This window comes from Copadichromis virginalis, linkage group LG18 (assembly GCF_057382275.1).
Source record: "Copadichromis virginalis isolate Kocher_CV1m ecotype Utaka linkage group LG18, C_Virginalis_male_GT1.1, whole genome shotgun sequence".
NCBI classification, from domain to species: domain Eukaryota; kingdom Metazoa; phylum Chordata; class Actinopteri; order Cichliformes; family Cichlidae; genus Copadichromis; species Copadichromis virginalis.
Window position 1 is genome coordinate 12,419,204 of NC_140635.1, and position 26,476 is coordinate 12,445,679.

The 26,476-nt window shown below is 39.9% G+C and overlaps 2 protein-coding genes across 3 annotated transcripts in view; both read left to right on the forward strand.

Annotated features, from left to right (window-relative positions):
- LOC146687393 (rho GTPase-activating protein 29-like) overlaps window positions 1-6,004 on the forward strand; it is a 34,687-nt gene extending 28,683 nt beyond the window's left edge. For both annotated transcript variants that reach the window (XM_085438414.1, XM_085438415.1), the window contains 8 exons: window positions 314-448; window positions 823-921; window positions 1,525-1,688; window positions 1,816-2,004; window positions 2,192-2,329; window positions 2,589-2,824; window positions 3,378-3,678; window positions 4,031-6,004. In XM_085438414.1, the coding sequence (XP_085294540.1) occupies window positions 314-448; window positions 823-921; window positions 1,525-1,688; window positions 1,816-2,004; window positions 2,192-2,329; window positions 2,589-2,824; window positions 3,378-3,678; window positions 4,031-5,290 (2,522 nt within the window). In that variant the 3' untranslated portion in view covers window positions 5,291-6,004. The remainder of the gene's footprint in view (window positions 1-313; window positions 449-822; window positions 922-1,524; window positions 1,689-1,815; window positions 2,005-2,191; window positions 2,330-2,588; window positions 2,825-3,377; window positions 3,679-4,030) is intronic.
- Window positions 6,005-8,093: 2,089 nt separating this feature from the next.
- LOC146687394 (retinal-specific phospholipid-transporting ATPase ABCA4-like) overlaps window positions 8,094-26,476 on the forward strand; it is a 43,740-nt gene continuing 25,357 nt past the window's right edge. Inside the window, exons 1-14 of the mRNA XM_085438459.1 lie at window positions 8,094-8,159; window positions 9,331-9,424; window positions 9,611-9,752; window positions 9,849-9,988; window positions 10,638-10,765; window positions 10,939-11,136; window positions 15,145-15,234; window positions 17,622-17,859; window positions 18,757-18,896; window positions 19,519-19,635; window positions 21,449-21,646; window positions 23,101-23,306; window positions 25,194-25,370; window positions 26,174-26,396. Of these exons, the coding sequence (XP_085294585.1) occupies window positions 8,094-8,159; window positions 9,331-9,424; window positions 9,611-9,752; window positions 9,849-9,988; window positions 10,638-10,765; window positions 10,939-11,136; window positions 15,145-15,234; window positions 17,622-17,859; window positions 18,757-18,896; window positions 19,519-19,635; window positions 21,449-21,646; window positions 23,101-23,306; window positions 25,194-25,370; window positions 26,174-26,396 (2,157 nt within the window). The remainder of the gene's footprint in view (window positions 8,160-9,330; window positions 9,425-9,610; window positions 9,753-9,848; window positions 9,989-10,637; window positions 10,766-10,938; window positions 11,137-15,144; window positions 15,235-17,621; window positions 17,860-18,756; window positions 18,897-19,518; window positions 19,636-21,448; window positions 21,647-23,100; window positions 23,307-25,193; window positions 25,371-26,173; window positions 26,397-26,476) is intronic.

Genomic DNA, 26,476 nt, shown 5'->3' on the forward strand with positions numbered 1-26,476 from the left:
AAACTGCACAATTTTAGAAACAAGCTAAGAATGATTGGCACTGTTGCTGGAGGTTGAATGTCTTTATATGAACCTCTCAGGGACTTACCCTGTGTTCTGAGTCATGGAAATGTTCTCTTGACTAGAGTCAAAACAGTTTGGGTTGTGTGTTGCTTAATCACCATAAGTCTGGAATATCTGTGTAAACTGCTTGTTTCTGAAAATAACTAAAACTGACACTACAAATGTCGCTTCACGAGCGGTTGCCATGTAGCTTTATTTTCTGTTGTTATTCTGTTTGTGTGTGACTGTGGGTCTGTGTGTGCTTTTGCAGCTCTAAGAAACCAGACCCCACTGAGAGCATGGGGCTCAAGTAGTCAGGGGAGCCAGGGTGGGATGTGCAGTGACTCAGAAAGTGCTGGAGGCAGCAGTGAGTCAAGGTCCATGGACTCCCCCACTGCCAGTCCAGGTAAGAGGACTTTAAATTTTAAAACGTCTCATAAATTCATTATAAAGGTCTTGTGAGTGTTTGACCAGTAGTAACTGAAAATGATCACATTAGGCAGGGAAATTAGTATTTGAGGATCTGGTTAAAAAAATATGAATATACGAGACAGTAAAATAAAACTTTTATCATATTGGACACAGTCTAAGTGATCTGAGAAGATGAACAGATATGGCTTTTACTGTGATCTGTTCACTTTATCTTGTGAAATATTCAGCAGTAAATCTACTCGTGCATGGTATAGCTTATGTTTTTATCTAGTGTCCCTGATTTTGCTCTTGTGTGGTAAAACTACATTTTCATATAGTAACTGAGCATTTTGGTACACATTTGTTCAGGCGACTTTAAGCGCCGTTTGCCCAGAACTCCTTCCACTGGGACCATGTCTTCTGCTGACGATCTGGATGACAGAGAGGCACCATCCCCCTCAGACAATGGTGAGATATGTTTGTAATTGTGGGTGTGTTTTGTTCCTGTCACTGTATGCTCTCTGTGTACCCTTCTGCTCAGGAGGATAGAAAGGTAATCATTGTATACCTTTTTGTGACAAGGAAGTCTAGAAAGGGATGGAGAAATAGTTAGCGACCATTGCACAATTCTTTATCATGTATTACACATGGCGGTGTTCTGCTAGTCCAAATCTGTGGTGGTTTTTGCTTAGATCAAATGTTTTTATACTCAGTGGCACTGCACAGATAGAGGTCGTGTTAGTTTTGGCTGATAGTTTCAGCTAACTCTTCCTGTATCTGTGTTGACCTCATCCAGTCATTGTGTTCTTACTGTGAAATTAAACAGCCAATGAGCTATTTGACCTATTTTTCAGTGTGCATGGTTAGAAAGCCCATTTAACTATAAAAAGCCACCATAATAGCAGATTTTAAAATAATTATGCTAACTAGAAGATAGTGTAATTCTCTTACAATTTAGGTTTTTGTTTTTTTTTGCTTTGAAGTAAATGCCAGCTTCCCTTCTAATAATAACTCTGAATGATGTCACTTGTCGAGTTAGTTCCTTTCCTCATCAGCGGTTCTGTTTTTTAGGTCTGGCAGAGATGGTGACAGAGACCTCCAGTTCTCCTGGTCCTTTCCGAAATGCTCAGATGTCCAAAGCTGCTCAAACCCATAAGCTAAGAAAACTTCGAGCCCCGTCTAAATGCAGAGAATGTGATAGTCTGGTCGTTTTCCATGGAGCTGAATGTGAAGAGGTACAGTAAATATGCTCATCGTGATAATTGTCTTGTGTATTAGGTGTTTATAAAGGATCAGTGTATTTTGCAATTCTGCAGGGAAGACACAAGTTAATTATACTGTCGCTTCATTTGTCTTTTACAGTGCTCCTTGGCCTGCCATAAGAAGTGTTTGGAGACACTCGCCATCCAGTGTGGTCATAAAAAGCTACAAGGCAGGCTACAACTGTTTGGTATTGATTTTGCCCAAGCAGCAAAAAACAGTCCAGATGGTATCCCCTTTATAATCAAGAAGTGCACTTCTGAGATTGAGAGTCGAGCCCTCAACATCAAGGTAAGTCTTTTTTCCCTGTGATGCAGGGATGGTTACTTTTACTACCTCATCTCTTATTGTGTTGCAGTTTTAAAGCTATAAAAGTTCACGTGTGACCTTAAATACAATACCATTGACTTATGTATCAAGTATTTTCTGTGATTATGAGTTACATTAAAAAATGCATTGGTCTGTGTACATCTCACAGGGCATTTATCGTGTGAATGGTGCCAAATCACGCGTTGAGAAGCTCTGTCAGGTGTTTGAAAATGGGAAGGACTTGGTTGAGCTGTCTGATCTCTCCCCTCACGACATCAGCAATGTTCTCAAGCTCTATCTTAGACAGGTGGGCCTGAAATTCTTACTTGTTGGGAGGTTATTGAGAATTAGCATGCCACTTAAGTTAAAGGTTGTTTATGTTTAAAGGCTGTTATGATCTGAAGTATTGTTAAGTTAATGTTAAGTCGATCATTTAGATTTTACCCTTACTTTATTGTGCTTCTTTCATTTGGATTTAGTTTTTTGGGTACATGTAAAATGACTTTAATAGCATATTGATATTTTCCACTACAAGAAACTCAAAACACTTTGGTTGTTTTACTCAGTTACCAGAGCCACTGATCCATTATCGATTCTACAATGATGTCATCGGTTTGGCAAAAGAGTGCCAGAGGGTGATAGTGGAAGAGGCTGATAATAAAGCTCAAAACAACCAGCCAAGAGAGAAGACTGGGCCGAGTATGCAGCTGAACAGAGTCATTTTTAAGATCAGAGATCTCTTCCGCCAGCTGCCCCCAGCCAACTACAGGACTCTGCGCTACCTGATCGCACATCTACACAGGTAAAGGCTGAAAACCAAAACCCCGAGTTATTTCAGAGTGTAAATTCAGTCTGTTCCTCATAATTAGAATAATATGTGTAGTTCCTCATAACAGAAAGGGAAGCAGAGACTTCTCTGTAGCATAGCAGAAGTAGCAGGCTTACTAACACAAAATTAGTTCTCTGTCGATCTCATTACACGCAACTTTAAATTTACACCACCATTAATAAAACTCTAAATAGAATATATATATACTTTAATTTAACTTAGTTGATGTTCTTACTTGATTTGCAGGACTTTTAGACCACGGCATGACAGAAACATGCAATTGGCATGTAGATGATTGTTGAGGTTTTGGTAGTTGTTTCAGATTCTCAGTGTCAAAGGTGATTCGCTGAAAACTATTATCACATCTTGTTATCCAGATCAATAAAGGGACCGATGCTGCTCTACAGAATGTCGCTTTATGTCTCATTTTGTTGTGTTTCATTAAACAGATACAGCAATACTTGAACCATACCTAGAAAGATGTCTTTTTCAAATGAAAACTGTTATCACTCTTTGACTCCCACAGAGTCTCAGAACAGGCCGAAGAGAACAAGATGACTGCGAGCAACCTTGGCATCATCTTTGGCCCCACACTGGTGAAGCCACAGCATACAGATGCAGAGGTGTCTCTGTCCTCCCTGGTGGATTACCCCTACCAGGCACTGATGGTGGAGCAGCTGGTGAAACACTTTCAGACAGTCTTTGATGCATCTTTCCTACCTAGTTCTGACACAAGCAGCGCTGGCCAGGCCTCCCCCAGACTTACCCCGCAGGAGAAGATTCGACAGCTTAGCAGACACTCAACCTCCCTGACTGACATCAAAGAGGTGAGGAGGGATTAAGGCAATCATAAAACCAAATTTGAGTCATTTTGTTTATGCTGTGATTAGGGTGTAACCAGTCAAGTGAAAAGAGGCCATATGTGCCTTTAAAATGATCTTTCCCAACAGTTCAGTGTTAATAAAATCAACTTTAATACAGTATATTAATGTAATCAAAAAGATTCAGTATTTTTTTTTATTTTTTTTAATAGAAATTACTCTATGGCACAATTTAAAAAAAACAACAACTCATCTATACAAAACAGTAAACAAAAAATTCTCCCTCCTCTAGGTTTCAGGTGTTTTTGTTACATGTAGATACAGTTTAGTTTATTGTAATCTGTTTATATCGTTTCAGAGCACCAAAATCTACAAAAGATACTCATCTGTCATCCCATCATCTCACATCATGGGTGAGGTGCAGGAGGTCCGACCAGGAAAACACAAAATAGGGGTCTCGACATTGGACAGAGTCAACGGGGTCCAGGCTTCTAGTGGAGGAGATGTTCAGAGATCAACCTTAGTGTTTGGTCGTCCCAGCACCATCGTCTCCTCTGTCACCACCATGGCACCAAAGGTACAGCTGCGCCACCAGCGCGCCAGACAAGCGTCTCGACCAGTCAGCATGCCACTGGAACGCCTGCCCGCACCAGCTCAAATCGGCGAGAGGAATAATCGAAACACCAGCGATGTTGTTGATTCAGGCTCTGTTAAGCGGGAGACCATTGCTGAAACTATACAGGAGATGCCAGAGCCAGAGAGGGCTCGGCAAAGTGGCTCATCCAGGGTTAGTACCTACTACATTACTCCTTTTATTGACACTCAGAGGAGGACGTGGGACAAGAAGTACAAGCACTATGATGTTACACCCAGGACTGCTATGATAATGGCCAACCTACCATCTGCCAGTTCTGGAGTGCAGCCTGTAAAGGCAACGATACCTGTTAGCAATGTTGCAACCCCAACAACTGCGTCTGTGGTTCCAACGACGAGTAGCGTTAGCACCGTATTCTCCAGTAACCTTTACACATCGTCACTCAAGTCTGTTTGGACCTCCAAAAGGGAAAATGACACTCAGAGTTCACTCCGCGAGTCTAGCAGCTCACCAAACCTTCCACTAACACTCAGGGCACCGAGGACTCTGCACCCTCCTTCTGGAACTTTCTACAAGCCCCCTGTTTCCAACAACGGCCGTGCTACAACACTCCCAAACTGGAATACTACTTTAACTACCGCCACCACCACCAGCTTATCATCCACCCCCACCATCATCTCCACTACCATTACTTTGTCACCCACCACCAACATCACCATCATTACCACATCACCTGCTACTACCACCACCACCACCTCATCGTCTTTCCCCAACAGCCCTGTTGAAGCAGCGTGTCCGTCCCCTGTCCTTAAAAGCCCCACACAGACGCCACTCCAGACTCAGGACTCCACTGACAGTGCCATAGACTCTGGGGTCTCAACCTCTGCTCCCATGTCACCCCCTCAGTCTCCTCCCCCTAGCAGCCCTGACGACCTTAGCCCTAGTGAGAATAAACCTGTTTACCAAAGACTGCGACCCCGGCGGCTGCAGGAGCTCGAACACAGAGAGGCTCATTTTGTCTGACACCAAAAAAAGGAGAAACAAACAAAAAAACTCATATGATATCTGTAAATATTACTTTATCACAGTGAATGCTGGGGAAAAGATTTTTATCATCAAGCTGAGCATGGAAGGAAATGTCGACCTGTGAAAATAAACCATAAAAGTGTTATAAAAGTGCTAATATATTCTTTCATATGTCTAAGTCAACAGCAGCTGGTTTAAGCGCTCAAAATGTCGATGCCAACACAATCGTTTATTGCCACATTTTTAAATAAATAAATAGATTAAATGTATGACAAAGAAAACTGGCAACAAATCAATTTCTGTCTGAAACGAACTTTAAGCCTATCACATTTCTTCTTGAATATTTGATTTATACAGAAATATATTTTACACACTGCACTTAATAATCCAGGTTCAGATTCTGGGGTTCCTTTCATTTTAAAAAATTAGTTTAACTCTTATTCCACTAGGTATAGATGTAAGTACTTCAAGCATGAGGGTTCTTACTGATAAAGAAGTCAACATTTACATCTTTTAATGTGTTCATAGCCTGTGATTGGTACATCTTTTCTCAGCATGTAAATCATTTGTATCTTTGTACATTTTTATATTCATTGATGCATATTCCATGTCTGTCACAAAGGTTGTGTTTATTCACATTTTTGTGACTATACGGAAGACGAATGACACGCAACAGTTCCTGCTGCAAATTAAACATTTGAAATGACTCTGTTTGAGATTGAGTTTTGTTGTTGTTGTTTTGTTTGTAGATTTCTGTTCAGCGCCCTGGAGAATCAAGGTTATATTTGAAAGGTTGTTTTAAATTTATTGCTTTATGCTATATTTATTTGGTGTGTGTCTGTTTCAGTTTTCCCTCTTACTTATAAGGGTACTCACTTTTTTCTTCTTTTTTATCTCTACACAGTAGCTTTAATGTGATACCGTCAAGATTTCAGATTCCCTTCACCTAATTTCCCATGTCACCTACTCCACCTTGTCGAGCTGCTCAAAACAATGAGTCATTTCAGAACTGAAACAAACCCCCTTGTCTCTGAGTCTGATCAGCTCCTGTGTCACTCGGTCCAAACTGATTTATTATGGAGGTGCTTAGCTGAAAGGCTTTCTTCCAGAGTGATGTGCAGTGACTGTGCAGGTAAATCTTGCTCCTTTATCTTTCTAAAAGCACACTGGTTGCCGCCGTGATGAAACACATCTCCAGTATAGGATGAAACATCTCTCCACCTGGATTCCTCCTTTCCTCTTCCGTAGGTATCCCCTTAATTCTGCCTCAAAATGGATGACGGTTGTATTTTTTCTGCTTGCCCATGTTGAGCTGGGAGATTAGAGCAATCAGATTAGGAGTGCTGCTGACCTGCAGGCAGAGGAGAGGGAGTGGGCAGCTAGAAGGCACACGGATCTCTTACCTTGCTTAATTTTTTCCCAATACTTCAGCTTGTCGGTGAACCTGTTTCTCTAGATGTCGTTCTACTTTTCTATCATTCCATAACAGGTAAGGATCTATATTTACTTGTTTAAGCTTGTTGTTGACTAAGTTGTTTGGAAGATCGTGTAACAAAGAGATATGGCTGCTAATTACTGTTTGGCTTTTAGATTCACTCAGAACATCTTGGTATTGATTTGCTGTGACCTTTCTTTAAAGGGATGAGTGGACCCAAACTGTATCAGAACTGCCCCCATATTCCAAAATGACTATTTTTCTAACTTGCATAAAGGTAAATGACAAATTTAACAACAAACAAAATAAGACTTCAGACTCAGTGAAGGGGTGTCATGGCCACTGGTTATACTTGAGGGAAGCTTAGCCAGTTCGTACACCTGTGGGAGATATTGGAGCGGTGTGTTAGGGTGTTTTCTCCACCATCACCACAGCAAATGAGGGACTATCAATGCAATAATTGCAATGGTGTTCACTCTGACCAATAGAGACATAGAAAGGTGCCTAGGTACATTAAAGCTGTTCTGGTGGAACATGGCAGACCAGTGCCTTTTAAAGTGATTTATGCCAGGGTTTTTTTTCTTCTTTTTTTCAGCTTTTTTTCCCAAAGATGAGAGCAGAAAGCACAAAAACCCCCAAAATTACATCCAGAGATGTCACATACATAATGATAGCTTTTACTCTCCTGTTTCAGTCTTACAGCATCCCCTGTTTTCCAGACAGGTGTTCATGCGCTCTGAGGTAATCTGTTGGACACGTTGCACTGAGCAAATTACTCTTCATGTCCGAGATTTTCTGAAGCACCATCTGCACATATCCTGTATATGTCACTGGCATTTTCCCCTTAACATCTCCCTGAAAATTAATTTGCCTTTGGAATACATCTGCATGAGAGTAGGTTCAAATTGCAAGTATAAAGCTTTATTTGTATACACGCGCAAAGTCATGTAAATACATCCTGTAACCGTGTCTGTTAACACATATGGTAGTTAATAACATCACCCATTGCCACTGCAGGTAAAATTTGTCCTTTTGCATTAATTAATAGAGGTTCAGTGGTTTTGCGGAGCCTGTCAGGGTTCTGTGTGTTTTGTGAATTAATTATCTGCAGTTGTAGTAAAACCTCTCATAAACCAGTTCAAATATAAGTCTGATATGAAATGAGCACAAGACAAAATCCAGCCCAAGACAAGACGTGCTCTTAGGGCTAGATCCACATATGGGTCTTTCTGAACTCCAATAATTTGATCTAGTTTGTCTCGTGTCTTCGAAATAGCTGTAGTAAATGTCATCACTAATGGAGTTATGTTATCTACAGGTTTATTAAAGTCTGATGACCCCTTCCAGGGGTTGAGCTGCAGAGCAATGAAGACTGGCTCTCAAGTCAGCCTGTTACTGTGGAAAAACTGGACTCTTCGAAAGAGACAGAAGGTAACACTTTTTATATATATTGTATATCTAAGTAAGTAAGTAAGTAAGTAAAATTTTATTTATATAGCACATTTCTAGATAGAGATCACAAAGTGCTTTACAAGATATAACAGATTAAAAAGACAAAATACAAACAAAGTTAGCAAAAGGCAGTTTTAAAAAGATGTGTTTTTAGCTGTTTTTTAAAAGTAATCAATGAATCAGCGGATCGTAAGTCCTGAGGAAGGGAATTCCACAGTCTGGCGGCCACAGTAGCAAAAGCTCTATCACCCCTAGTTTTCAGTCTCGTATACTGAATGACAAGTAGGCCCTGACTACTCGACCTCAGAGACCTACTAGGGGCATAGGGCTGTAAAAGTTCAATGATATATGGTGGTGCTTGTTGTTGAAGAGCCTTGAAAGTTAAAACCAAAATCTTAAACTGGACTCTAAATTCAACAGGAAGCCAATGTAACTGCATGAGCAACGGTGTTATATGTGAAAATTTAGAAGCTTTCGTCAAAAGTCTTGCTGCAGCATTCTGAACGATCTGCAGACGCTCCAAAGAACCTTTATTTAAACAAGTAAACAGGGAATTGCAATAGTCCAGTCGTGAAGAGATAAAAGCATGAATAACAATCTCCAGTTCGGTATAGGATATAATAGAGCTCAATTTAGAAATATTTCTTAAATGATAAAAGCAAGACCGAACAAGAGATTTAACATGACTATCTAACGTAAGAGCAGGATCAAGGATAATCCCTAAGTTCCTGACAGATGGTTTTACAAACGTTGAAAGAGGACCAAGAGCATTTATTATACTGGGTATATGTCTATCTGGGGCACATAAGAGGACTTCGGTTTTACTTTCATTTAGTTGGAGGAAGTTTTCAGCCATCCAGCCTTTAATGGTTTCCAAGCACACATTTAAAAGCCGCAGCTTAGAAGCCTCTTCCGGTTTAAAAGATATATAGAGTTGGATATCGTCTATATCTATAAATAAATAGTATGAGAACGACAGAAACACAACCAAAACAATTACCATAGGGTTTGAACATTAATATACATACATATATATATGTATAATATATGTATGTATATTAATGTTCAAACCCCATGGCAATTGTTTTGGTTGTGTTTCTGTTGTTCTCATACTTCACGGTGTATGACTGCATCACATCTGTCTATCCAGATCCGCTTCCTGGTGGAGATCTTCTGGCCAGTGTTGCTATTCATTGGTTTGGTGTGGCTGAGGAAAGCCAATCCACTGTACCAACAACATGAGTGTAAGAAGAATTCGCCAATTATGCATCAAGTTTTCAAATTAGAAAAGAAAAGAAAAAGACAAAATTGTATTTGCTGAAATTCCTTTCTTTCCTTGTAAAAATAGTATCCCTTTACCCTTTCACAGTTCTGTTAACATCAAATCACAACCTCTCACATTGCCTCTAACGTAGTCTGTGTTTCTTTAGGTCATTTCCCCAACAAGGCGCTGCCCTCTACAGGGATTCTCCCTTGGATTCAGGGCATCTTCTGCAACGTCAACAATCCCTGCTTTAGATATCCAACCCGAGGAGAATCCCCAGGCGTTGTTTCCAATTATAATAACTCGGTGTAAGCATAACTCAGCTCTTTTAAACTTGGTAAAAACCACTTTTAACCTTATAAAAAAATGTGTTTTTTGTGTGTTTTTTGGGGGGGTTATTCCAGATTGGCGCGATTCTACACCAACATCCAAAAGCTTCTGCTCAATGACACGGAGGTCCAACAGCTTGGCAGGCTTTGGCATGAAATGTCATCATTCTCAAACTTCATGGAAACTTTACGCAACAATCCGTCTGCAGTCTCAGGTGAAGTCAAAAAAGAGGAAAGTGGCCAGTAGACGTTTTTATTAATAAGCTGACAAAAAAATGACTATTGAGAACAAGGTTTCTGGACAGATGTGAACCCAAAGGTGCTAATAATTTTCCTTTTAAGAGACATTAATTCTTAACCTAACATAAACAGAAAACAGTAGCTATAAAAATATTTATTTATTTTGTCCAATTTCTGTAAATTACGTTATACATTTTCAGTGCTGCATGGATGCAGGCTTTAAAAATATCTTTTATTGTAGATTTTGCCACTTGCTTTAAAAAGTACGTACATGACATCTACACAAAAAGAATTCCTCCATGGTGGTTTATAAACTTCCCTTCACTATTTTTCACTTTGGCCTTTTAATCCTGGGTAATTTGCACATTATGGTGCTGAGTCACATGCCGTTTTTTATGACTAGGCCCAAAGGCATACCCGAAATGTGTTCTCAGTATTTCTTCCTAAGAAATTAGCTTTAGTTTTTGGCAGGGAAATGTGCATAAACACCCTTCCTCACTGCGTTTTCTCTGAAAATCTGTGTCAATCTTTTCTGCTGTGAATCATTTCCTCAGCGCAGTGGGTCAAAGTTATTTTTTGCTGATTTTGACCTTTCGCTATCTCTGTTCATGATTTTCCGTTTAGGTCGCGGGCTGAAGGTGGAGGATATTTTGAAGGATGATGAAGTTCTCACAGCCTTCCTGTTAAGAGATGCCGGGCTCTCGGAGTCTATAGTTTATCAACTTGTCAATGCACAAATACGACTTGAACAGGTACATCTTTTTAGAAAGATTTTTGCAGAGGTTAATGATGAATTTTTGCAGAGAATCAAAATTAAAACCATGCTTTACCTGGATTGTGGCAATTGCACTTGTCTAAAAAGACATTATATACATTATAGTAACTTACTGAATATGAATACAAATATTTTGATGCTGTTTTGCAGTTTGCATTTGGAGTCCCAGACCTGCAGCTGAAAGACATAGCATGTAGTCAGGCCCTCTTGGAGCGTTTCCTGTTCTTCCCCACTCGCATGGGACTGCATGGGGTCCGCAATGCTATGTGTGCCCTGAGCCAGCAAAGGCTCCAGAGGATAGAGGATGTCCTGTATGCTAATCTGGACTTCTTCAAGATCTTTAAGCTGGTTAGTAGCTTGTTTTAACTTATACAGTGGTGCATCATTCATATCACTAGGTGATGATCTAGTATGTCTAACAGCAGATGTTGGTTCCCACATCCACGCACTGCTCTCTATTGAAAGACTGGTGGATATCGATGAGCATCTCTTGTGTTACTGTATTGATTTTGCATATTTACTCTGCTTTGGAATGTCAGGATGTATTAATGCATTAAGTCGTGTACATATTTATATTATATATTATTTAATATTTGTAAGCACTTTAATCTATCAAAGTCTGGTAGCTTCACAGTTTAAACCTGAAGCGATAAATGTGGGTCCAAACTGTCACAATTTCTGGAGGCAAATCGTGCGGAGAGAGAGAGAGAGGTGTGGATCCAAACGCAGACACAGAGGGAAACTGAGCTGAGATGCGAACCAATAGCGGACCGTTTATTTAGCTGCTGATTGATTACAGGAACGAAACTGAACAGTGACTTGACTCAAACTGAGATGTCAAACTATGACCTTTACTTTGGCTGTGACTATGGGAGAGAACATAAGCAGACAACCAGACAGCTAACAGTAAGAAACACGAGACCTAAGTACACTGGAGGGTAATTGGGAAAGTGAACACACATTGGAAAACAGCTGACACAATTACCCATAATGACACAACAGGGAAGTGTAAACAAAACACATAGAAATGCAGCAACAAGAGGAGGTAAACCTAAGAACTAGAATTTGCAGAACAGAGAAGAACTTGAGTGCTGGAAGTACAAAACAGAAACCATAACACTAGAAGTCATAGCCATAAATAAACCCAAGAACAATAGTAATCATAATAATAGTAATACAAATTCCAAAACCCTGGGTCACTGACCCAAGACCATAACACAAACTCAGGCAAAATTGTCCTACACAGTTTTAGAGACACACACTGCTGTGTATTTTCCGACTGTTTCAGGCATATTCACTGCAAGACGTTTTCAGAGAGAATTCATTAAATTTTGGCCAATAAATACAGCTCAAACCTGGATTTAGTCGGTGCAGACCAGACAGTCACTCATCTACAAACCTATTATATGGACTTTTTAATATTAGCTGCGGGATCAGTAAAATTGATGTAGTGGAAGATGGAAAGTCTTCACATCTGGCATTTAGTCATGGAGTGCCACAGGGTTCTGTGCTGGCACCAATACTTTTTACATTATACAGTACATGGTTTCCTTAGGCAATAACAATATCAAGTACCACTGTGTTCATTTCCATTGGTTTACAGATGATACCCAGCTTCATTTCTCAGTGAAGCCAGGTGACACAAATCAATTAGCTAAACACTGGGAATCTTTTTAAGACAAAACAAAGTTATTATATAAAAATAATGGATCTTACCTGGTGTCTAACCAGACATATACCCTTGATGGCATTACACTGGCCTCCAGCAAAAGTGTGAGAGCTCTTGGAGGCAGTTTTGACCAGGATATGTTGGATAGTGTGGACATTAAACACATGTGAAAGAAAGCAGGACTGCTTGCAATATCTCTTAAATTAGAAACATCCCATCTTAGAGTGATAAAAAAAAAATAGTTCATGCATTTATTAGGTCTAGGCTGGATTATTGTAATTTGGACTATTGTCATTTATTTTTATGAATTTGTTCTAAATGTTCCCAGCAAATACTCAAGTTTATCCAAAGAGTACTAACAGATCATACTTCATACAGAGATCACATTTCTCTCATATTAGCGTCTCTTTACTGGTTTCATAATGAATCCACAATTTAATCTGAAATCCTTCTCCTCACATACAAAGCTCTGAATAATCAGGGCTCATCGTATATGAAGGACCTCATTGTACCATTTGATTGCAACAGAGCACTTCACTCTCAGACTGCAGGCTTACTTGTGGCTCTTAGAGTTTCCAAAAGTAGAGGGAGAGCTATCAGCCCCGTCTCGCATGGTACCATCTCCCACTTTGGATTTAGGAGACAGACACACTTTCTAGTTTTAAGATTAGGGTTAGGATCCCTTTTGATAAAGCTTACAGTTAGGGCTGGAATAGGTGTCTCTGAACCATTCCTTATCTATGCTGCTGTAAGCTCAGACAACTGCAAGACTTCATGTGATACACTGACTACTTCCCCACTCATTTCTTCTTACTCACCATGTGTTTGTATACCACTGCAGCATGTCATTACATTTTTGTCTACTCTCTCCCTTAGTGTGTGTTTTGCCCGTCTCTTCTCTTTCTCCCCCGCCAGCGGGTTGTGGCATATGGCTGCACTTCCTTGACTCTGGTTCTGCCAGAGCTTTCTTCTCGTTAGAAGGCAGTATTTTTTTTCTTTCCACTGCTGCAAAGCACTTGCTCACAGGGGGCTGGTTGTTGGCGCTTTCTCCAGAATACTGTACAGTTGTTACCATTTTTGTCCCTTGTCTCCTTGTTCTGCACGCACACACAAATAGTGAAACAAAGAGTATAAGATCCACAAAACAACAGCAGGGACTCTCACGCTCATCTGAAATGATAAGTTTCGCATATACAAAATGCACCTGAACTTTTTTTTACATTATTAAACAGCTAACAGTGTATAACTAGGGGTTAGCTTACGCAATAGGAAAAATCTTTTTCCTAACGTGTAACAAAAGATTTGTTTGTTGAGACAGGAAACCTGGCTATTGGAATATATGTAACTGACACTGTAATTGACAATCAAATTAGTCATTCTGTCCATACTCTTCCATCTTATAAATTGCATCGTATTTATATGATATCAATGTCAAAAACTCCATTTCACTGCATGTCCAGCTGTAAATGTTGTACTCTCTCTTTATCATATGTCTGTGTTGTTCAGCCTGGGTGAGTCAGGTGATTGGCTGAGGGAGTTTACATGGCATTATCCTTCTTGGCCTGTTTCTTTAATGGGCTTAGAGCCTGCCTGCAGACTCTGTGGTATTCTGTAAGACAGGATGCCACTTCTCATACATATATTTTGAGTCAACATAGCTTCTAGCAAACCTGGTTTATATGGTTGCTAAAAACCTGACAAATAGTGCATCTTCACAGTGTTGCTGTGGCTTTAATTACCATTTTTTAAAAGAAAATCCTTGGAATAGTGAAGAAGTTGCTATAAATAGCTTGCAAATTAGGGTCAATTAGAGACTACCCTATATTTAGACTTGAGAGATGTATGTTGTCAAATATCTTAGAGATGAAAAATCTGACCTAGAACCTTAAATTCCCCCTTTTGCCCTATGGTAACTGGAATAGTCTCCAGCCCCCCCCCCCCACGACCCTGACAAGGATAAGCATAAGAGAATGGATGGATAGACAGTTTATGTGTGGGAAATCTGATCTCTTAATTTAACTCGTTAACTCCATCGCACATCATGCCCATTACCACATTGACCTTGGTCTCATAGCAGCTGTCCTCCCATCATTACACTCTTGACTCCCTTCTTGCATCAACTTTTCAGTGCCCTCCCTTCCCACTCCCTTGCTTTCTCTCTATCCCCCTCACCATACTGCCTCCCTCCTTCCTTCGTTCATTGAAATTCAGGCACGAAGAATGCGAGAAGAAGGATATCTCATGTGTGTGTGTGTTTGTCTTGGCACTCCTGGTTTCCTTACCCTCAGCACTCCTGCCCTGACCAGTCATTTCCTAACACCTACTGTTAATGGTTTCTCAAGAAGATAATGCCACTGAAGGATGCGTAGGGGAGTTATAATACGTAGTTCCACATCAAACAATTGGTGGATCTCAAGTTTAGCACAGGTTAAAAAAAATATGGCATTTTCTGTGCGTTTGATGTGGTTTTGCCCAGTAGTGTATTGCTTCAAATTCCTGGAAGTTTCCTGGAAATCACTTGTGACCAGATATGAATTTACAAGTCACAAGCTGAGATATTATATGATTTAAAAAGAGCAGTAATGGTTATAACATAAAAGAACAAAGGACCAGTTGTGTTTAAATCCCCCTTTATCTGTAATAATCTCATTTTACTTTAATAGATCTCCTGTTTTGTTCCCCCCTAGATGCCTCAGGTTTTGGACAGAAGCTCCGTGGGCATTGACCTGCATTTCTGGGGCCAGGCTTTTAAGGCAACATCAGCGAAGATCCAAGATGTAAGTAGTCCAAATGTCATCCATCCCTTCTCTTCTGCTCCTTGAGTCTCTTCTTCTTCTCAAGCCCTCAGTATCAAAGGCACTAGTATTTTTAGTCATGCAGGAAACTCGCCTCTTCCGTTGCTCCCCGTTCAAGAATCGCTCCCAGAAGAAGCTGAATGATGTGCTCAATACTGTGAGGGTTACATGTACAGTATGTGTTAAAAAATACATTTTTGCAAGTGCTTTGTGAGCTAAAAATATGCCTGTTGTGTATCTGCATACATGTAATGTATATGCATGCACATGCATTATAAATGAATGGATCTGAAACACTAACTACAATGGAATAGAACAGGGTTGAAGAGAATACAGTAGATACTGTAGATTACATTTTTTTTCTACAAGAAGAACACACGTGGAATGGAAATGTAAACACATATACACACACTTGCGCAAATGAAAGAAAAAAATGTATGAATGAGAAGATAATTTTCATTTCATTTCATTTATTTATTTATTTCACACTTGGTACAACAGATCAAACAATGAACAAATAACTGAAAAAGTAAAAAGAAAATGGATGATAAAAAATAATAAAATCAGCTTTCAAGAACTATCACTATTCAATTAAAGTCAGAAGAAGGAGACATAGTATGCTGACATGTTGTCAACAAGTCACAGCCACACAGAAACACTGATACGTTATTACACATCTAAAATATTAGACTAAAATAGAATAAAACTAAGAGAGTCGACTAGAACAAATACGGTAGAACATAATGAAATGGGATGCATTGGTTTATATATAACAAAAAGCACAAACAGTATAAAACAGCATTGTAACACAATAGAGTAGAATAATGTGTTTATCAGGCAACACATACACACAAATCACTGTGACTGAGATGTGTGTTTAGGCACGTTCACGGTTTGTCCCAAGGGAGAGCGTATCCCATCATCACCTTAGCCAGGGGTGAGAGAGAAAGAGAGAGGAGGGTGGGAGGTAGAGGGAGGGAGGAAAAGAGGGACATTCTTTTGAGGTGACACATCCTGTAGGTGGGACCTTCGTATCACCGTGGTGACAGAAAGGCGAGCCAAAAGCTCTCATTACCCACCTCTTCTTCCTTTCAGTTCAGTGTGTGTGTGGATGTTTCTGTGCGAGAAATAATACATAAGGAAACAGAGGAAGAGGGAGTGAGCGCGACAGACATGAGGGGTGTGTTGTAGCATGCTTATGTCTGCGCGTGTCCACATGTAAAAGGTAGCTTTGAGTAGGAGTCATAAACGATCAAAGAGCCATTTTCATCACTCACCTCTGGAGCCAAATCAGTGATGACCCGTGCTAATAAATCCAAATATGATTTGAACCAAAACGCTCCCGGAGGAACTCAGTCCTACCAACATGTAGGAGCAACATGCAATACAATTATTGATGGCCTCCTTCATTATCTTCACAGAGGAAATTACATGTAGCAGGGAGAATTGCTCTCCTGGTTGAAGCTATTTTTGTTCTCTCAATAGGAGGATATTTAATCCACCTTGCAGCTCAGCTCTGTCCAACTTCTTTGCTTATCTTTAAGCTATTGTTTTCTTGTGACCGTTTATACTTAAAAATTCACAGGGCATGAATGAGTATGACAAACATAAATATCCCTGATCTGTGTATAATTATCTGATGAAGGTCAAATAACTCAAAATGGATTGTTTACACTTTCCAGCAATACCTAATAGTTACTCATCCTGCTGTAGACCAGAAAATGTTTGGTCGTACTTCTCAGCAATGATCAACAGACACGCCAGACAAAAAAATATATAAAACTTAAAAACTAACAGCCAGTCAGGGTTTGAGATACAGCATATAAACCATTTGGTGTTAGGGGTGTGTACTGTATATTAGACAGAGGTGATTGAACTCTAGTTTATAGGTTAAAGGTGCTTTAAATCCTAGTTTATTCTGACGATAGTAAATCCTATTTCCCGACTTGTGTTATCCGAGTAACCAACTTGTAAATATAAGCTATTAATCATGTTCACTACATATCGTACTGTGTATGACTGTGTACGTGACAAATAAAATTTGAATTTGAATTTGATTTTATAGTTTACACATATTTTACTTCATGTAAAGTGTTACCAGTATCTCATTTTCTCTGTGTGTACAGGGAACTCACTTTTTAGGATGTGCTCTGCTTTGTTGACCTTTCCACCAGTAAAATCCAATTTCCGTTTGATTTGGGCTCACCTTTTTTGTATTTTGCATTTTGTGATTAGTGCTAATTGCAGAGTGTGTTCACTGTGACCATGTTAGCATGCTAATATTGAAGCACTGCTGTATAGATACAGCCTCATGGCTGCAGACTATCGGATTGTTTAAAAGTTTAACTGGGCCTCTCTGTCTTGCGCAGATGATGCAGCAGGAGAGCTCTCAGGAGCTCATGAAGGCAGTGTCCTCCCTGTTCCAAACTGGGGGTCCTTCCTCTTTCACCCAGTTGATGTCCAGCGTGTCAAGTCTCTTCTGTGGATATCCTGAGGGTGGGGGCTCTAGGGTCCTGTCTTTCAACTGGTATGAAGACAACAATTATAAGGTGTTTCTGGGGGTCAATGGCACCAAAAACCACAACTATGCCTATGATGATACTACCAGTAAGTAAAGAGGGATTTTTAAAAAATACTCTACTCAAATATAGTATTAAGACTGTACTTGTTACAGATAAAAATCACAGAAACAGAAATATACCTGTACCTGCTGTATATGATAGCGCTATATATGATAGTGTTTTGCAGACACCACAAGTAGTTATAGTATGACTTTTTTGAAATCTAAAACAACGAGTAAAAAATATCACAAGTTTGCATCACAACACATACTTATGAAAATGTCACAGCTCTGATGCCTGCTGTGACATTCAGATTGTCCAAATGTCACAGAGTTATACATTTTCACGCTTACACAACCTGCAAACACCTCTCTTTCATTTGGAATGAAAAGTTTAGATTGGCAGTGACTGGTTGACCTGGAAAGAAAATACTACAACGGCCATTCAGTTTCACTCGTTCAGTGCTTTTCATCATATAGTTTCATTCAACATGAAGCAAGAAATAAATGTGCTGTAATTAAAGTGTGACTTAAGAAAAAAATACCAGTCAGATATAGTTAAATATTAGAAAAACACACCTTCTTACTTCACGTATTTATTTCTATTTATGCAAATGCAGTCTTTACCTATGCTTATTGTGTATTTGTTACATGTCGTTTGCTTTCATTAGCATGAGAAGGTGGGACAGAACTAATTTCACAAGCATAAAGAAAGATGTTTAGATCAATCAGTTATCATTTGGACAGAGTTTGCCTCAAAAGGCAAAATTTGTTCCAGAAGGTTGGCTGATATGCTCTGATTGGCTATTTTTTTTTAATATTAAGATTCTTTAGTTGATCATTTATTACGTCTGAATGCTTGAGACTTATGGAGGCCATAAGGAAAAATTATTATATATGAATACCATTTGTTTCTCATTCTCTTCATCTTTCCCTACCCCTAGCTCCCTTCTGCAATGCCCTGATGCAGACCCTGGAGTCCAACCCTGTCACGAAAATTGTGTGGAATTCAGTCAAGCCCCTGCTGATGGGAAAGATCCTTTACACCCCCGACTCCCCCGCAGCCCGCAAGATATTAAAGAGTGTGAGTGAGACCACCTCCAGCCTGACCCATCACCTCTCTCCCTTTTCCAACTCACTTTTGCCCCACTTCTGCGATTCTTTCAACACTCAGTATCAGTGTAGATGCATACAAACCAACCACCCACCTTTGGAATGAGCTGACTAAAGAAGCAGAGGAAAGCAAAGGGATGGTGGCGGTGATGGGGGTGAGGGGTAATGTGATGCAATGTGAGGGATGGGAAGAGGAGGGAGAGAATTCAGTGTAAGTGTGGGGGTGCGGCAGTGGAAGGAAAAACAGATCTGTTATGTCTCTTTTAATCCTCCTGACACAAAACAGAGTGGGGTTTCGAGAGTTTTGAGCGGCGTTTTGAATGTAGCCAAATTACATAATGTAACATTCCATTGTTATCCGCTGTATGTTGCAGCTTAAACCTTAGATAAAGTGTTAGTGGACTTTTTTGATCTCTCCTTTTTTTTTTTTTTCAACTGACACTATCCTTTAACAACTGACACTTCCACCAAACTCATTATTGACAGTGTATTTAGCACAGAACGCGACCGCTGTGTGTTAAATATGCTTTTGTTGTACTACTCTGGAAATATTTTTCAACTTTCATAGGATGTGTGTATTTGTGTTTGTCCAGGCCAACACAACCTTTGAGGAGCTAGAGAGGCTCCAAAATATGGCCAAGGCCTGGGAAGAGGTGGGACCTCAACTCTGGGCTTTCTTCCAAAACAGCGTTCAGATGAACATGATCAGGGTATGATTACTGCACATTCCTGCACACTAATTTAATGCACATTTGCACATCAACTCTCCTTACTACCACTGACATTATATAAAGAGATGGACACAGCCACTGTGAATCCACCCATTAGTTTGTGAAATCCTATTTTGAGCCCTTCATTTCATTACTTGGATAATAAAATAAAGTAAAAAAAAAAAAAAAAAGCAGCTAATGCTAGCAGGCTTTTTAGCAAGCTGCATCCATATATATATATACACTGCTGATACTGGCATCTTTATTAGTACTCCTGCTCAGCTGTTTGTAATTGGAAATATTTAATCAGCCAAACACATCGCAGCAACTTGATGCATTTAGGCATGCCGACATGGTCATGACAACCTGCTGAAGTAGAAACTGAGCATCAGATTGAAGAAGAGTAGTATTTAACTGTGGAGTGTTTTAGAAACTGCTGATTCACCAGGATCTTCACACATAACCATCTCTAGTGTTTACAGCATTTCTGGGTGAAAATGCTGTGTTGACTACTTCAATCAAATAGGAAACCAACAGTAACTCAAATAATACATTTTGCAAAACAGCATCTATAATTGCACAATCCATGAAGCAGATGGGTTACAGCAGCAGAAGACCACACTGGGTGCCACTCCTGTCAGCTGAGAACAGGAAACTGAGGCAACAATTTGAGGCTCACCAACATTATAATTGAAGATTGGGAAAATGTTGCCTGATCTGATTGTTCTGATGAATGCTGTGAGATTCAGATGGTAGGGTCAGAATTGGCATAAACAACATCTTTCCTCGTAACATTTCAGATTCCTGGTGGTGATGTAATTGTGTGAGAGATATTTTCTTGACACATGTTGGGCTCCTTATTACTAAATGACCATCAATTAAACACCACAGCCTACCTGAGTATTGTTGCTGACTATGTCACAAAGCTCAAATCATCTCAAACTGTTTTTTTGAACAAGACAGTTGCTTCACTGTACTCAAATGCCATCCGGAGACACGAGAACTTAATCTAGTCGAGCACCTTTGGGATTTAGTTGAACAGCAGATTCACAACATAGATGTGCGGCCAAAAAATCTTCCACAGCTGCATGATGGGGGCTTGAGCCTATACCAGCTACCATAGGGCGAGAGGCAGGGTACACCCTGGACAGGTCATCAGTCTGTCGCAGGGCTAACATAGAGAGACAGACAACCATTCACACTTACATTCACACCTATGGGCAATTTAGAATCACCAATTAACCTAACCCCACTGCAAGACAGACATTTGCATTAAAAATGCTCCTGAAGGGACCCCAAACATGGATGAGTTCAGTGACTTGAATTAACAGGTGATATTTCATAGATGACTACCAGCTACAGCTGCCTGTGTTAGTTTCCACCTGTCAGGTACTGAATAATCCACTCAACCATCTGATTCAGTTCTGTGACTGAGTGGTTTGTGGTTATGTGTGTGCTGTCAGTCAGCAACCTCAAACCTAGTAAAGCAAATTTAAAGTCTTTCTATAACTAGTATTATTTAACCGCCCCCCCAGATACATTTAAAAGCACTAGCTAGTTGAATATTATGTCCACCCACATTATGTCCATGTCTACCTAGCATAGATAATTTGTTCCCAGTTAATTACTCCTGATATTTAGAGATTCATATTTATGGCCTCTAACATAAGGTTGGTCAGCACAACCTTGAAAATGTTAAATTTTACTCCTTACTCTACTATGTAGCCACCTGAATCAAACATTTTCTTCTACATGAGCATGTATTGTACTGTATTTCTATTATGCACAGTAACTCTAATCTCTCTCACTGAAGGATACACTGAGGAACCCAACGGTGATGCATTTCATGGACAACAGTCTGGTGGGAACTGAATTTACCACAAAAGACATTCTCAACTTCCTCTATAATGGACCAGAGCGAGAGAGAGAGGCGGGCATGCCAAACTTTGACTGGAGGAACATTTTTAACATCACCGACCAGCTCATACACATGTTCAACCAGTATGGAGAGGTTAGTAACCTGTCTCTATTTCTGTGTCTCCCTACTTTTTTCCTCAATTTTGCACATTCCTATGACAAGGCATTTGGCCTTTTTGGTAGGCTTTGTCTAAATTCTACAGACAAGAGCGTCTGTCTCCCAGGTCTTCTTCCTGGAGACTGTGCCAGGCTTTTTGACACAGGGCACAACCACTTAGCACAGCTCTTCCATACAGCAGCCTGAAAGGTGGCAAGAACATGTTTGCTGTCACCCCCTTCCCTTGTTTCCATTGTACATTCAGTGATAAAGTAGAGAGTAGATGGGAATGAGTCACCCCCCTCAAAACCCAGTGCTTTTTTAGTGTACAGCACTTCATTCAAACAAACTCCTGTGCTTGCTACATAAAAGAGGGCAAATCACTCTATCCATCCTTCACGCCTTCTCTCTCTTCTTGTGTCTGATTAAAAGGGGGTAGGGTTTGGATTTTGGAAAGAGCCCTATCATTGCAGGCACCTCAATCTACCCTTTGTCTCCTAGTTTAGTGCCAAGACCCTTCAGAGCTCCACAAACAATCCAGGGGGATTTAGCAAATTAGATATAGCTGTCAGTAATCACTGGGCCATAGGATAACTGCTGTAGTTAGCATGAGGTCCTCTTACTCTGTCAGGGGTATGTTTCTCACACTGGCATCCTATTGGAACATGTGTATCAGTGAGGCTCCTTCTTCTCAGCCCATCTCTGAGAGAACATCATTGTGTAGTGACTGTGTGTTCACATAAAGATGAATGGGAAGTGATCTCTTGTCTGTCTTTGAGTGCTCTGGGGGTATTGTACAGTAATGTGAATGAGGACATTAGACACGGTCTACATGGGAGTGTGAGAGTGGGGTTAGAGAGCTGTATCTATGGTGTACATAGTGGGAGTTTCACATGGTAATTACACACGTGGTAAATAAATATAGCAAGTGTGTGTGAGAAAATGAGAGTTGCGATTAGTGTGTGTACATTAAATGGATTTTGCTTTCCTGCTTGCATATATGAACATGCCTATGTTTGCCACTGCACCATGAATATATTGGCTCACATTTTCCCATGTGGCCAGATTACTCCACTGAAAAACCCATAAAAACAACAACAATGATTTAGGATTCAGCTCAGAAAATAGATGCTTAGAAAATAAGGAAACACGATTTGCTTCCAGTATTTCATGGTAGTTATAGTGTTCAGCATCTAATCTAATGCATAATCTAATTAGAATCGTACATGCACTTGCATACTGTTACATCAATTTAGATGTTATAGAAGAAAGGGTTATATATTTTTTCTTCTGTCAGCACATTGAACAACACCACTGCTTAAAAGGCATCAGTAACTACACATACATGAAAACATAAATATTTATACTTGCTAAATGCTAAATCATCGCCCTGTTTCACTGCTTCTTATGAACACAAATCCACATCCTCCTCCATGTTTCTCTGTCTGCAGTGCGTTAGTCTGGATAAGTTTGTGGCCTACACAGACGAGTCCCAGATGATCCATGAGGCTTTGCACCTGCTGGAGGAGAACAAGTTCTGGGCTGGCGTGGTCTTCATGGACCTGTATCCCTGGACCACAAGTGTTCCGCCGCATGTCAAATACAAGATCCGCATGGATATTGATGCGGTGGAGCGTACCAACAAGATCAAAGACAGGTCAGTAATGAATGACTACTCAACATTTGTAACCCCCTAAAATAAAGCTAAATGACAGCTTTTGTTGTACCTTAACCACTGCACTCAGAAAGTATCCAAATCCCTGAAGCTTTTCACGTTTTTTTATATTGCACTGACAAGCTAAAAGTGTTCAAATTAGATGTTCTTTTGTGATCAATTTGCACTCAGTCCCCCTCCACAATTATGAAAATTCTTTAAACTGATTACAAGGATGGAAGAAAAAGAAACATTCAGTCGACAGACCTTGAAATGTAGCCCAGGCTTTGCTGCATTTAATATTCCCAAGAGCACATTGAGTGACCTCTATAATTCTTAAACTGAAAAGGTTTGGATTCAAGAGGGTGACTATATGATCAAACTAAGCAACTGGGTGAGCAACTCTTACAAAGTGAAAACCTGCGTGTAGTTTACAAAAGTTCTTCTAAAGGACTGTCAGAAAGTAGAAATTAGGTGATTTGGTCTGATTAAACCAAGATTAGACTGTCTGACATCAATTCTAAGCACCGTGTCTGGAGAAAGCACCCCAAACAGTGCACTATGGTGAGCATGATGCAGGGGTGGGATTTTCTTTTTAGAGCCAACACAGGGAGAATGGTTAGGGTTGAGGGAATTGAGCTAATGGAGCAAAGCACAGAGACATCTTCCATCTCTGTGCTTTAAATGAAAACAAACTCCACTGGGCTCAAGACCTCAAGGTGGGTTGAAGGTTCACCTCCAAATAGAATAATTACACTAAAGACACATAAATCCAATACCGGAGTGGTTTGGGGACAGCTCTGTGAATGTCCCTGAGTAGGTTGTTGGAGAGACCTGAAAATGTCCCTCAAAAACTAAGAGGATTTTCAAAGAATGACAGAAAGTCGTGAGCCAAGGAATCACTGTGTCATAGCAAGGAAACCCTGCTTCAAAGCCGAAGGTGCTTTAGCAACAAGCTGAATAAAGTGTCTGAATATTTAGATTTGTGTGACAGTTTTTCCTGCTGTGCAGTAGTTTAAAGAAAATACAGTTTTGAGCATAACATGTGAAAAAGTAAAGCGTCCTTGCAGTCTAACCCATGTTTTTGATGCTTTTGTTTCATTGGAGTAATTATTTATTTTTTCGATGCCAAAAATATCTGAAAAACTTCATCTTTACTGTTTAAATTAATTTATCTTGGGACCAAACAAAGAGCTCGCAATTATAATAAACATCTTTGGCAAATAACAAAAGCCATTCATGGGCTTTAATTGTACTTAATTAAAAGTAGAAATAAAATTGATTAGATCCATCAATATCATTTTAAAATCAAAACCAATATCATTTAAAGCACTAAATATCCCTGTCAGCTTGGTCCTAGATTTTTTTAAAATCTTGTTACTGCCACTTTAATGAGGCAATTTATATGGATTTGTGACATTCCCCAGAGGAAAAGCTTCTCTCGCTGTCTTCCAAAGGTTTTTGGCTGTTCCATACCTGCCCTTTCATCCAACCATGTGTAGCTCTTACATGCATTTCCCCTTTCTCTTTGATCTCTTTTTCATAAGCAGACAGTATGTCAATATCCCCCGGGGTGAACAAGCAGATTTAGCTGTTTGCAGCACACCAGCAGGCTGTAATGGAAGCAGTGGGACTCCTGCCGCTATACAATTGAATAATCAGATTGTAAAAGAGCTTTGAGTCAGACTTATCCGCTTAAGTAAAATCAGTGTGCACAGCGTTAAAGACTTTGGCTTTAGGATAATTTATGGTGGAAAGAAAATCAGTGGAGATTGTGGCCGGGATTATTTAATACAACTACAACAACTTATATATTATTCTGATGTGATGACAAACACCATAATCGCGTAGATCTGGACATCTTTCATTCTTCTGTGTCCTCTCTCTCAGGTACTGGGATCCTGGTCCTAGAGCAGACCCCATGGAGGACCAGAGATACATCTGGGGAGGTTTTGCTTACCTGCAGGATATGATTGAACACGGCATCATTAAAATTCACACAGGCAACGACTGGCCACTCGGGGTCTACGTCCAGCAGATGCCATATCCATGCTACGTAGATGACCTGTGAGTTTACCAGTCACTGCAGTCCTGCAGCATTTTTCACAATATGTCTTTTCATTAAGAAAGCTTTAAAAAGAAATAGATAAAGCACTTGCTGCACATCAGAAAGTGTAACAGTGCTTTAGAGGGCTGCAAAACCTATTATTAATAGAATAATATACAATTAATTGCAGAATAAAAATGATGCTCCTGCATATACTGTCCATGCAACTGATTCAATTTAACCTAAATTGGTGTATAGTTAAGATGAAGCTTTAATTTATTAATAGATGCGTTGAATAACTGTCCAACTCGGTGATTAACTGCTTAACTTCTTTCTGTGTGGACAGGTTTTGTAACTGAATTTCAGTAGGTTTCAAAGCCCAGTCAAGCCGACTCAGACATACAGTAGAATGAGAATGAAAACTCACATTATGAATTAAACATTTTCAGACTAATCAGCCAACTTGAGTGCTGGTTTGTTGAAAGCTAAGCCAAGGACAGTAAAAAGGTAAATTAAAAAAATCTGCTGTTGCTTTCATGCCATTCATCTTGGTGGCTCTTGTTTGAACGTAGAGTTGGGTATTGCTGTTTATTGCAGTCTGTATTAGTGCTATTCTAGTTATTATCAATGGAGGAACCAAATGTGTGAAAATTTCTAGTAGGCGTACTACACTACACTGAATTTCCTCTCTAGAATACAGCCTTTTTTTGGAAATACGTGCTGCTCTTTTGTCTGACTAAAATTGAGATTAATGCATTCTGTGCTGAGAGATCACAGAATCAGTGTAATCCTAATTCCTTCCTCTCTCCTACTTCCACTCTAGCTTCATGATCACACTGAACCGCTGCTTCCCAATATTCATGGTGCTGGCCTGGATCTACTCTGTGTCCATGACAGTGAAGAGCATCGTGCTGGAAAAGGAGCTCCGTCTTAAAGAGACCCTCAAAGCCATGGGGGTCAGCAATGGAGTCATTTGGTACACGTGGTTCATCGACAGTTTCCTCATGATGACTGCGAGCACAGTACTGCTGACCTCTATTGTCATGGTAAGAAAACACAAAGAGCTGGTGAGAAAAGGTGAAAAAAAGCTGAAAGTAAGACTGAGGGTGTTTTGTCAGCTCTTAAG